Consider the following 12,943-nt stretch of genomic DNA (forward strand, 5'->3'; position numbering starts at 1 on the left):
TTTTATCCCTCATAAATGAGGACTTGTAGAATGTGATTAATTTAAGGTACTCTGATCCTCAGCTGGGAAGGATAATTCTTAAATTTGTAATTGTGCTTCAAGGTTCTTTCAAGTCCTCAGAAAGGTTTTATGAAAAGTCAAAATTTTTATGACATTTATAATTGTTTTAAAAGTGCATATATATCATGTATGTTGAAAGAAATTGATTTTTTTTAATCTAATGTTTTTATCAACATTTCCTGAATTTTCCTATTTACTTAAAAATGGAGAAAAATCGTGGGTAAAAACACATCACTTTGAGAATTCAGAGACATTTTTGTGAGCATATAGTCAATGCCTGATTTTCAGAACCTGGGGATCGAGGTACCTTTATTAAAAATATTACTGGGTATTTTTGAGTTTAAATAAAACTAAAATAATTAAAAATAGGAATTATTAATTTGATGTAAAGGAATTACCCCCACCCTTTTTCTCTCTTCAAATATGGTAAAATGTAAATAACTTCTTCATTCTTTTTGCAAATCTCATTTCAAAAATTATCCAATAATTTTTTCTCTCTTAATTTCTATTTTATATACCATTTCCATGATAATGAATGTCATAAATATCACGATTTTGTTTTACTTAATGAAGAATTAGTTGTGATATATTTAATATTTTCGTATAGTTATTCAGAGGGTTTGTAGTATTATTTCAATTCAAATGTCTCTAACATTAATAAATAGAGTCATGGGAAACATAATGTTCATCTTCAAGTAAAAGTTTGATTCAAATTATAGACATATCAAAAATCAAATTTACTTTCGTAAAGTTTAAAATATGTCTTGTAATTTAGTTTTTAAAAAACTAAAGATTTCACAATGCGAGTATCTTTTTTTTACTTATGCAAGAATAGAAATGATTTTCCGTCGTGGTTTCCATTATGAATAAACGTTACATGTAACAGGAGTACCAGGATTAATTGTTCCTCCTCTCCTTCACCTTGTGAACGATCTTCCGTAGATATAAAAAAAAATATCAATGCATGAAATAACCCCCACCCCACCCGATTATAAGGTCACATGAGTAAACTCAGCTATTCGTTTTCTATAGGGCACCGTTTTGGTATTTACTGCCAAAAAGTGATATCACCTATTCGAATTGATGAAATCACACCTATTTGATTTGAATTGGTGATATCACCTATTCGAGTATGTGATATCACCTATTTGATTTGAATTGTTGATATCACCTATTCGAAAAGGTGATATTCCTTATTCAAATAGGTAATATCACCTATTCAAAATCTGAATAAGTGATATTACCTATTCAATATTGAATAGTTGATAATATTAAATGGGTGATATCACTTATTCGAATATATTTATGAAATAACAACAGCTCCCAAGACTATATGTCCCTAAATCTTATTCATTTTAACTTTCGTTTTAAAAATCGTCATTCTAGGAGACAATAGATTACAGTTTTGTATTTAATTTTAATCAACCCAAATAGAAATTGTAGTTTGTTTTGCTCACATATTGCTCACATATTCATTTATTTCACTTATCTATCATGAAAACTTTCAGAAAAATGAAAAAAGGCATGAAAACTGGGTAGTCCATTTTTTCTTGGTTCCAGTGGTAATCTGTATATTATAGGGAACATTCATTATTCAATGTTGTAAGAAATTCAAATAGGTGATATCACCTATTCGAATTGGTGATATCATAAATTCAAATTGAAAACCTCAAAAGGGGTAATTAATTGTATAATGAAGAGTAACGACCGCCTTTTAAATTTAAAAACGGCGGCAATCTTAAAATTGCATTCCTTTGACCTTCTTATTATTAAAACAATTATCATTAATTGCCTACTGACGATAACGAAAAATTCTACCCATTTAACTATGTCAGGAGGATGTAGAAATTTAAATGAAATATTCTTGTATGTTTTAATATTAAGGAAATAAAGAAATGGCATAATTTCAGTTTTTGCAGGATCTTATGAATATTAATGAGAGCTGAATCACGTGGGAGCAACCTCATGAATAAACTGCACGTCATTTCTCCATATGTTGCATTGAATCAGCAATGAAAAATAAACAATTCACAGTGATATATAAACCTTTGGAAATGAAAAATACTCGATAGAGAAATAAAATGAGTTCTAGTGTAAAATTCAATTCTTTTGACGATAGATATGTCCACACAACTGATGAGCAACCCACGATTATTGCTGTCTCATCTGGAATAGCAACCAAAAAGATTGCATTAATCTTTGGTGCTATTGTCGTTGTTGGAATCATTGCTACAGTTGGGGTTATTCTTGGTGTCGTTATTCTGAAGAAAGGTAATAATATGAAATATGTAACACATACTTTTCATCACATAAAACGTAAATATTATCAACGCTAATTTCAATTAGGATAATTTGATGGAAATGTTACATCTAAAATAAATCAAAGATTTCAGGTGTATACAGAAAATATTTAACATTTTAAATAAATAAATAGGGAAAAAAAAATCATTCACAATTTGTCCATAGTTGATAATACTCGTAAATCATTTGCAAATTATATGTTCATATTAATATAAAAATATGTATATTTAAGCATTGAATTAATATGTTTGGATGTCTTCGGTCCTATAACACACCTGGCCGTGTCGACAAATTGAATACCGCGCGTTAGCGCGGGATGATAATTTGTCGGCACGGCCAGGTGTGTTATAGGACCGAAGACATCCAAAAATATTAATTCAATGCTTATATTTACATTCTCTAATTTTCCTTCTTCACAATTGCTTATTTTGTTAATCTTTAATGTGAATTTTGCGCCCTTCAAAACTGCCGTGGTTAATAGATGTAAGAGCTGTTTGTGACGTCAAATGACGTTAAATGACGTTGCAAAGTTAAATTACGAAAACAAACATTGCGAGGAAAAAAAGTAACAAATTAATTCTGAACGTCCATTTCGTTAATTTTACGTTAATTTTTCAGGGTTATAGTTTTTATTAAATTGAAATAAAACATTTTACATCTTGGTGTTCCTAGAGTATTGAAAATGCATATAGTTCCTACTGTGTATTCTAACGCGCGGTGACAAGGTTTCGCGTGTGTTATAGAAATTTGAACGTCGTGGATTTCTAATGGATTTCATAAGGAGAATTACACCGAATGTAAATATTTAAGCATTGAATTCATATTTTTGACTGTCTTCGGTCCTATAACACACCTGGCCGTGCCGACAAATTAAATACCGCGTGTTAGCGCTGTATGTTAAGTCTGTCGACACGGACAGGTGTGTTATAGGACCAAAGACAGCCAAAAATATTAATTCATTGCTTATATTTACTTTCTCTAATTTTCCTTCTTCATAATTGCTCATTTCGTTAATCTTTAATGTGAATTTAGCGCCCTTCAAAACTGACGTGGTTAATAGACGTAAGAGCCGTTTGTGACGTCAGATGACGTTGCAAAGTTAAATAACGCAAACAAACATTGCGAGGAAAAAAAGGGACAAATTAATTTTAAACGCACATTTGTAGTATTTTTACGTTAATTTAACAGGTTTATAGTTTTTAATTAAATCGAGTCAAAACATTGTACATTTTATTGTTCCTAGATTATAGAAAATTCATGTAGTTCCTACTGTGTATTCTAACGCGCGGTGACAAGGTTTCGCGTGTGTTATAGAAATTTGAATGTCGTGGATTTCTAATGAATTTCATAAGGAAAAATATACGGAATGTAAATATTATGATATATTTACATTCGGTGTAATTCTCCTTATGAAATCCATTAGAAATCCACGACGTTCAAATTTCTATAACACACGCGAAACCTTGTCACCGAGCGTTAGAATACACAGTAGGAACTATATGCATTTTCTATAATCTAGGAAGAATAAAATGAACACTGTTTTGACTAAATTTAATTAAAAACTATAACCCTGTTAAATTAACGTAAAAATACTACAAATGTGCGTTTAAAATTAATTTGTCCTTTTTTTTCCTCGCAATGTTTGTTTGCGTTATTTAACTTTGCAACGTCATCTGACGTCACAAACGGCTCTTACGTCTATTAACCACGTCAGTTTTGAAGGGCGCTAAATTCACATTAAAGATTAACGAAATGAGCAATTATGAAGAAGGGAAATTAGAGAAAGTAAATATAAGCAATGAATTAATATTTTTGGCTGTCTTTGGTCCTATAACACACCTGTCCGTGTCGACAGACTTAACATACAGCGCTAACACGCGGTATTTAATTTGTCGGCACGGCCAGGTGTGTTATAGGACCGAAGACAGTCAAAAATATGAATTCAATGCTTAAATATCAACTTAATTGTGCAGAGGACCGCTTAGCTGTGGTTTTATACTAGGGGTAATATGTTCCCAGATTTTCCTGGATTAACTATATATTTATCAAGGTCTCCTGGCGGATTTGATCAATTGACAGGGGATGCTTACTCCTCCTAAGGAACTCATTCCTCCTGTCATGCTTCCAATGGTCCGTGTGCTTGTCCTGTCCAAGATCCATATGATTTACAGGGTTTCTGTGATTGGTTTTTCACATTTTTGTCCCCCATTGAAAATGAGGGATATTTATTTCGATCTGTCCGTTTGTTTGTCCATCCGTCTGTATCTGTATTTCTGTCCGTTTGTAATACTTTCGTTTCCACGCGATTTCCCGAAAAGCCTTTGAGCTATTGCAATGAAAAAAAAAACTAACGCCCTATGATCTGTGGAAGACCACTTTTGATTTTAAGGTCAAAAGTCAAGGTCTTAAATTAAAAAAAAATATACTGTCCGTTTTTACATTTTCCGAGTGGTATTTCCAGAAACCTTTGCTTATCTCAAAATCGTAAAGTTATACATTCGATGTGTGTATAAAACTTTTATTTTCGTGCGATATTTCAAAAAGCCTTTGAGTTTTGAAAATTCAGCTTTATACCATAGCTTTCGATGACCCCTTCCGTGTTTCTTTAGGTGCCTCCCCTCGAGCCCTCCCTAGATTCGCGCATGCTCTTCTTTTCTCCTTAAGCGGGGCCACAGATTCTCTGAATGAGTTTGGTGACAATCCTTTTTGAATACGTTCAAAAAAGAAGATATGAACACTTTATTAAGATTTAAAAAAAAAATTTGCTATACCTATAATTAATTATTCATAGATATTCATTTTTTAAAGCTGTATACAAGTTGCGTTTTCCTTCATGTACACATCTGTAATTTGTTAATGCATAAGTGATTACATCGAGTTACATTTTTCAAGAATATTTTACTCACGTTGCAATTGAGTGCTTCAGAAATTTCTTGTGTTCATATTAATATGAATAATATATTATAATTATATTTAATTGTATATTATTTTCGTTCTGAAGACCATAAAGGAAACGACCAGCCACCTGCAGTTATAAATGGTAAGTATACATTTACTACTTACACACTCTTCACCTTGAAGTCTTGTTTGAATTCACACAGAATAATGGTTATTATTTTTTTTTTGCATAATTATAAAAAGTTGGAATACATGTATTAGATAAATTGCATATTCCGATTAAGAATAAAGAATTCATTAAAATACATTTAAACATAAGACATACAATTTTCTTTTAAGGACCAATAGATGGGAAATGGACTTACTGGGATTCATGGTCAGACTGTACTGTTACCTGTAGCGGGGGAAAACAAAGGCGCACCCGTAGCTGTACTTCTCCTCCACCTATGTTCGGGGGAAATTCCTGTGTAGGAAATTCAGAAGAAATAAGACAATGCTCAACTTGGAATTGCCCAGGTAAGTAAGTAGGACCAAAACTTTTCTATACCTTAGGCTAATAAAAAAAAGGCTGCGTCACTGTTTTGATTTTTAGCCGGGCTTTGCTAAAAGTAAAGTCCTGGCTATAGGCATCATGATCGACTGTCTTACTATAAATAGCACAGTAAACAAAAAAAAAAACAAACAAACAAACAAACAAACAACTTAAAAGCAGACGCTTCCGATAAACGAAATAGTGCCATTGCGAGACGATGTTCAAACAAATATTTTTAATATCCCAATCGTTGGAAAAGTTAATAATCAACATTTCTGCTTGAGAATTAAACTGAGAGAGAAATTACATATTTGCTCTATTGAGAAAATCGTAATATAACAATTTGTGCACATACGCAGCTGAATGCATATTGTAAGGGAACTATTTTCAATTGGGTGGGCTTTTCGAAAGGTTGAAATTGTTGAAGAGTTTCATGTCGCTTGACAAAGTACATGTATCAGTTTTTGTACATGTAGTTGGCGATAAAACTACTGTTTGTTTGAAACTAAAATAAAGAATGTCTCTTAAATATGTGCATTATTTTAACTATTCCAAGACTAAATTTTTAAATTATGAGAAAAATATCTATTGAATAGAAAATATGCAAGAATTTTTTTTTTGGAAATATTATTTGTTAGATTTTAAAATCATGACATATCTTGGGGTCTGGACTGTTAATCTTAATTACTGGTATATGGGATGTTGTTAATTATAATCATACAAACTCTACCTGCTAAATGGCCGAAAGGAAGAAAAAATTAAACATAAACTAATTTCGGTTCAGACAATATGCTTGAGCAATTAAAGCCCGGCTTTCAATTCTTTCAATACTTTGATTTATACTGTGTTTAAAAGTCACATTCATTAAAGCCTTGGATTCTGCTCAGAGCAGATTAAACATTTTTTATATTTTCAGGATGATGGTTTGAAAAATAAAACCAACATCCTGAAAATAAAAAAAAATTCTCTTCTATTTTAAGAAAGAAAAAAATATGGCTTTTAAGACATTCAATAGATGTTTAATTTTGCTTATTTTTCATAAATATGAAATCCTTAATTGCTTTGTTTGGCGATGATCCTATTTTGAAAAAAAAAGTTAAAATAATGGAACCAAAGATTTTGGTACCTCATCTTTACCTCATCTTTTCTTAAAACAGGCCAGGATTCTGACTATTCATAGGAATAACTAGTTATTTTGAATTATTCAACCAAAATTGCATCCATTTAATGGTAATTAAACAGAGGATCGAAAAAAGAGTTATATTGTATACCCTAAGCATTTTTCAACAGTTTCCTGTTGCATGAAAGACACAGAGCTTAATTAAGAAATACAAATTACCATTGTTTGCTGGTTCTAGACTAGTCATTTAAGTGATTCTTTTATCTCTATTTATGAAGAAATTTTAAGATTTTAGCTTCATCAAAAATTCACTTTTTCAAACATATCCTGGAATTTTCTCTACTTTTTCTAACGTATTTCTTTCTCTGAACTGGCTTCAGCGTGCTACCGTAACAAACAACAAACAATTGGTAAAATGCAAACGAGACCTGATTGATAAAAAAAGCAAATAAAGCATAATTCCTTTCACTCGAAATAATTCAAATTTAAAAATTCTATTCAATTTGTGAATATATTTTTCAGATTGTTTGAAGATTCCTAATCTATGGCTGTCCATTTACCCCGAGACGCGTCGAAAATAGAATTTATAAAGAATATGGATGCCTTCATATGTCCATTTGAAAAAGTTTTACATAAAGTTATTTTCGAACTTTCTTCCTACACATAAGGAAAAAAACCCCACTTTTTTGCTGCAGATCTATATTTTCACATAGAGTTATAATAAGGAGATTTATACACATATAATTATATAATTACAAGCTTAATACTCATCGATTGATTGTTTTATTACCATATTTAAATAGAGAGTTTAACGTCACAGAATAATACAAGGCATGCGCCTGAAAAAGTACATAGACAATTTTTCTTAAAGCTCTCTGTTAAGCTTATAGATGAGAAGAAAAGGTATATTTAAATGAAAAATAAAAATACAAATAAATTCACAAAATAATTTCAGATTGTGCCAGGACATGTCCTAATGGTGGAAGTCTTAGTCATAACTGTGAAATATGTGAATGCCCTTCATCAACGATCATTGGCAGGGTGATGGACCGCACCAACTTTACACTTGAAGGGGTTGAAATATTCTTGTCTTACCGTCCATGGAGTCCTATTGCTACAACAAATGTTCGTGGTGTATACACTGTATCAAATATATGCTTCAACTCTACTACCATTTTTGCAAAGAAAAGTGGTTTTTCAATTGCATATGTTACTCCAAGGAGACTGAATGCGACTCACTGGGAAGCATATTTTGAAATAAGAAAATTTGGTTCGTATTGAGATCAGTATACTTGTACATGTAAATGATATAACCTGATCTAATGAGATACAAGTTTGAAAAGTCAAGAAAAAATTAAAAGGATGTCAACTTTAAATTCTCAAAAAAAAAAAAAAAAAAAAGCTCGAAAATTTCGTGTTCTCTAATTTTTAAATGTTGGAATTAACGAGAAAAAATGTTACAAGTTTGAAAAAAGACCATTTACGGAATACATTTTTAAAGCTCCCTTTTCATGTTCCTCTAATCATTGTTTTAAAAAAATCTTTCCCGTAGTTTATATTTAGGTCAAAGCATCTTCATCAAAGTGGGATTATCCTTTGAGATGTAAATTTATTGATTTAAACTTCTTCACATATATGTTTAAAAATTGGATTTTAAGTATTTATGTGTATTGCACATTAAAAGAGTCGAACACATGTTATTAAATTAACTTGGATCTATGTAAAGATTTAATTGTGTACCGGAATGCCATTATGAAGGCATTGCAGTGAATATTTTGTTGCTCACTTTTGTAAGCATAAACATTTCATCTTCAGAAAAACCTTGGATTTCCCGAAAGCCTGTTCCAAAAATCCGATTTGTTGGACAATCAGCCACGTTTTGCTGTGAGGCAAACGGTTTCCCCTTACCCATAGACTTTATATGGTACACTCTTTTGATGAGATTTTCTCTGTAAAGAAATTTTTTTTAATCAATATTAAAAATTATTTAAACTGCCGAAATTTTGTAAAAAATCTCTATCTAAATTTAGGTTCAAAGATGATAACTTATTGCCAGGAATGGGAACAAATGGAAATTTGGTTGTTAGTTCCATTCAGAAATCAGACGCTGGGGCATACTATTGTAAGGCTACCACGGAAGCAGGATCAGTAACATCTGAACGCGTAACTTTAGATGTAAGAGGTATGTAGGATTTACACGAATATTTAATAATTTATTTTCTCTACAAAGTATTGCAGAAAAAGAGGTGTTTAATCAATTGCAATCAACATTTCTCTTCACTCAACACGTGAATTGGAATTTGCATTAGATTTTCATAATGATTATTTGAAAAGAAAAAAAAACACAATGTAAAACACTTACTAGACTACTGGTTACTAGAAGTAAAAAAAATATTGGTGACGGAATAGAACAGAGAGAGGTTGTATTTTAAACAAGGAAAAATAAATTAGTGCTTTCAATAGAAATTGGCCCTGTATTTTTCTACAATTATGAAGTGATGTAAGAAATTAAAATTGATCATCTCTGAATTAATGAAATTTCATGCAGTAAAACATGTAAATCGTTTCTCCAATATGACCTCCTAAATGATTATTATTACGTCATGAAAATGTACATCTCCCGTACTTGTTTTAAAGTCACAGAAGACATGTACATCTATTTTAGTGAAATTTTCTTTCAAAAAACATACAACGAATGCATCGCCCACAAAGATTTGAGATATGTGATTTTTCAGAGCATTTTACACAACATATCTAAAACTTTGAGTATGTGAGGGCTGCGGACACTATTTTCTAAAGGCAAATAAGCACAAAATAAGTCATTTTCTGTGTAAAACTTAAAAATAATCAAGTTATGGTCGTCATATTTCCAGAATAATCATCCTTCATGCCAAATGTTTTAATGAATTATCATATTCATCTACTTAACTCATGTTTTAGACAATTTCAAAACTTTTTAAGAACATTATTTTTAGGGTAGACCAAGTCGTACCTTCGTTTTAAAATTATTTTGTCTTAAGTAAAATAATAGAAGTAAAACATCTTTTTAGATACCTCTTATGATACCTGCAATCCAGTACCTACAGTGAAGGAAGAAACTCTACCAACTGGCTGCTATTTTAATGATAAAGGCAACAGTAAGTCAGTAGTAAACGTCGGAAAATGTCCAAATAGTAAATGCATTACAAATACCCTAGCTGACAATGGTACATGCGAAGATTGGTGGCCTCCTCACTGCTGTGACGTATCCCAAACAGAGACAATTGAAATAGAATGCTCTGGAGGGTTTACCTATCCGATCACGAAAGTTATTTCTTGCAAATGTCGCGAAAACGTGATAAACACTCTTCTAAATGGAATAGCGTATGGTGTACAAAACGGAACTAGAATTCCTTTTGTCCGAGGAGAAGTCATGATAGACGGCGAAGTGAAATCTGTAACTTCGGCGACAGGATACTTTTCTGTCAATGTATTAGGAGAGGTTTCTCGTGTTGTCATGAACTTGCGTAATGATAGGTCTGGCCAACTCTTAGATACAAAAAGAGTGATAGATATTTCATATGGTACAACGACCTCCATTGATATCCACGTTCCACTAAAACCGGCACCAAAAACTTTCAACACACATCTCGGATTTGATATACCCCTCGGGATGAAAAATGGAAACTCAGCAACTGCGAGGTTATCAATCGCAGCAGGCAGTGTTGTTGATGGAAATGGTAATGCTTTTGACGGGACAGCAAACGCACGAGTTCATTACGTTGATCAACGGAATTTGGAAGATCTCGATGAGATGTACGGAGAATTAAGATTTACAGACGAAGAGGGAGATTCTGTTGACTTAGAAACATTTGGTATGCTTCAGTTATCCGTAGAAGACAACTCTGGAACACCTTTATATGTAAACGGAAAAATCAAAATGTCGCTTGATCCAGCACCTTTAAATTTGTCAAACGAAGGTGAAAATCTGCATTTGTATAGCTTAGACGTTAACACAGGAAAGTGGGTTGATCAAGGACTAATGCCGTACACTTCTTCCAGTGGTTCAAGTCGTAAACGAAGGTCAACGGGAGGAAATCTTGAGGGTATTGTCACAGATGCTATTCCAGTTATAGATCTAACACAGATAGTTGATAATATTATTAAAGTAAGCTATACCAGATTAGTATCTTTAATCAACATAAGCCTAAGTAGACCTCGTATATATCGTATTATAACTGAATATCGGACAGTTGTTTCTCATGATGTTGTCACGCGACATGATGCATGCTTTGTAAGAGTGAAAGCGTACACTGACTTTACATTTCGCAACGCAGCTGATGGTGTTCGAATTATAGCAGCGACAAGAACTAAAAATGGAGGGCCATTTAGAGGGAAAATGTCCATGATAACGAACAATAATGTTAATAGTGGGATTTTGTGCATGCCGATATTTTGTAATTCTGATGTGTACCTCGCTGCAGAGAAAAATGGAAAATATTACGCTTCAGACAATCATATTTTACCCTCCGTAGCTGAGTCAGTGAACGTTGCAAATGGTACACAAGTCAAACTTAATTCAGATTATGTCAATCGGGAAGGACCAGTTTTCCTTTATCAAAGACGACCACAATGTGAAGATAACGCATTTTCTAGCTTTGTGTTTCAGTTTGCCCCTCTCTTAAAGGAAGGCGAACGTAATTCGTTGTCTGGAGATAACGTACATAATCAAATAAATTCTTGGTATACCGAACCTTCAACTAGTCCCTTCAGACGAACATGCTTCATGAAAGTGAAAGTAGTGGTATGTAATCATTTTATTGTTTATTGTATGCAATTGTACCTAAAAATGCTTCTTTTAAGAAAATTAAAATCATCCTCTGAAACTATTTCAAGTGAAAAAAATGTGTAATTATATTAATAATTTCAAAGTTTCATATTTCTTTTAGTCCAATGAACATACTCTGCGGGCAATAGGAGTCAGTAGGATGGAATATGTAAGCAATGTACCTTTCTTTGGAACTTTTCAAGCACCAATTATATGGGATGAAACTACAAATAATAGGAGAGAAAAAGCTGCTTGCATAGAATTTCGATGTCCTGGAAGACTCATTGATGGCACCAACGTAATCAATAACATAGCCACACTTCTGAGGGTACAAATTCTGAGTCAAGAAGGTCATGTTTGCAATATTACGTAAGAATTTACTTTATTTTAATCATAATTTCAAAAATGTGATTAGAAATCCTTAATGTGTGAGAAACATGAAAATTTTATAATAAATTCTAAAAACTTTTTTTTTCAGAAACGTGGCAAGTGGACTTAATATTACTCGTACTTCAAGCATACTTGGTGGAGGTTTTGAGTTTCGGGCAGATCCAAACGACAATTACGGCGTCGGAATGGGAGTATTCATCCGAACGTTTCCCTTTGAAACTGCTAGATCTACCTGTCGCACTGGCTTAGACTCAACAAATATTAGCCCAATTATGAAGCCCAATTCAAATCCAGCAGTCGAATTGGAATGCATAATCTAACAAAGATTTATAATCATTGCTTTTATTATTTTCTTTGATAATGTATTTTAATCACCTTTTATGATGTCAGTTTTATTAATCATGTTAATGGTGTTTCTAATTTGACCATTTAATTCCGTCATTTGTTAAGCAATATTTGTGACCAAATCAAGGACAGACAAACTAATTTTTAAACATATATATACATGTCTTAAATATTGTTCAATATGCTGCTACCATTATGTTCATGTTTTATGTTTGTAAGCTAGTAAAATGTCTATTAAATATAAGCCATTCAAAATAAGTCTTTCTAAAAAAAACTTATGAATGTTATTTATTCCTTCATCAGGTACATTTTTATGTCATTGCAATTCCCACTTCCGGGTTCATTACATAATTGCTTTCCAATGCATTCTTCCCTGTGTAACAACTAAACTGAGCATTCATTTTCTTATCCCGATACACTCCGACATTTGGGCCATAATTACTGTCAGGGATAAAAGTTCCAATGAAGGGAGAGTCTGTGGTATTTATGT

The 12,943-nt window shown here is 32.2% G+C and overlaps 1 protein-coding gene across 1 annotated transcript; it reads left to right on the top strand.

The window, feature by feature from the left end:
* Positions 1–2,141: 2,141 nt before the first annotated feature.
* Positions 2,142–12,428, top strand: LOC134282000 (cartilage intermediate layer protein 2-like). Its single transcript, XM_062764438.1, has 8 exons — positions 2,142–2,331; positions 5,363–5,401; positions 5,599–5,775; positions 8,727–8,835; positions 8,942–9,093; positions 9,962–11,694; positions 11,840–12,087; positions 12,197–12,428. Exons 1-8 carry the CDS (start codon positions 2,142–2,144, stop codon positions 12,426–12,428), a joined length of 2,880 nt encoding a protein of 959 aa, XP_062620422.1.
* Positions 12,429–12,943: the final 515 nt, after the last annotated feature.

This window comes from Saccostrea cucullata, unplaced genomic scaffold, assembly GCF_032062105.1.
Source record: "Saccostrea cucullata isolate Sc308-1 unplaced genomic scaffold, CSIRO_AGI_Scuc_v1 ctg1876, whole genome shotgun sequence".
Classification (NCBI taxonomy): Eukaryota; Metazoa; Mollusca; class Bivalvia; order Ostreida; family Ostreidae; genus Saccostrea; species Saccostrea cuccullata.

Excerpts from the sequence above, each read along its gene's own strand:
- LOC134282000 (XM_062764438.1), top strand. The coding sequence starts at position 2,142 with ATGAGTTCTAGTGTAAAATTCAATTCTTTTGACGATAGATATGTCCAC. Across the intron at positions 11,695-11,839 it reads TCATGAAAGTGAAAGTAGTG|TCCAATGAACATACTCTGCG; the intron begins GTATGTAATCAT and ends TATTTCTTTTAG. Across the intron at positions 12,088-12,196 it reads GGTCATGTTTGCAATATTAC|AAACGTGGCAAGTGGACTTA; the intron begins GTAAGAATTTAC and ends TTTTTTTTTCAG.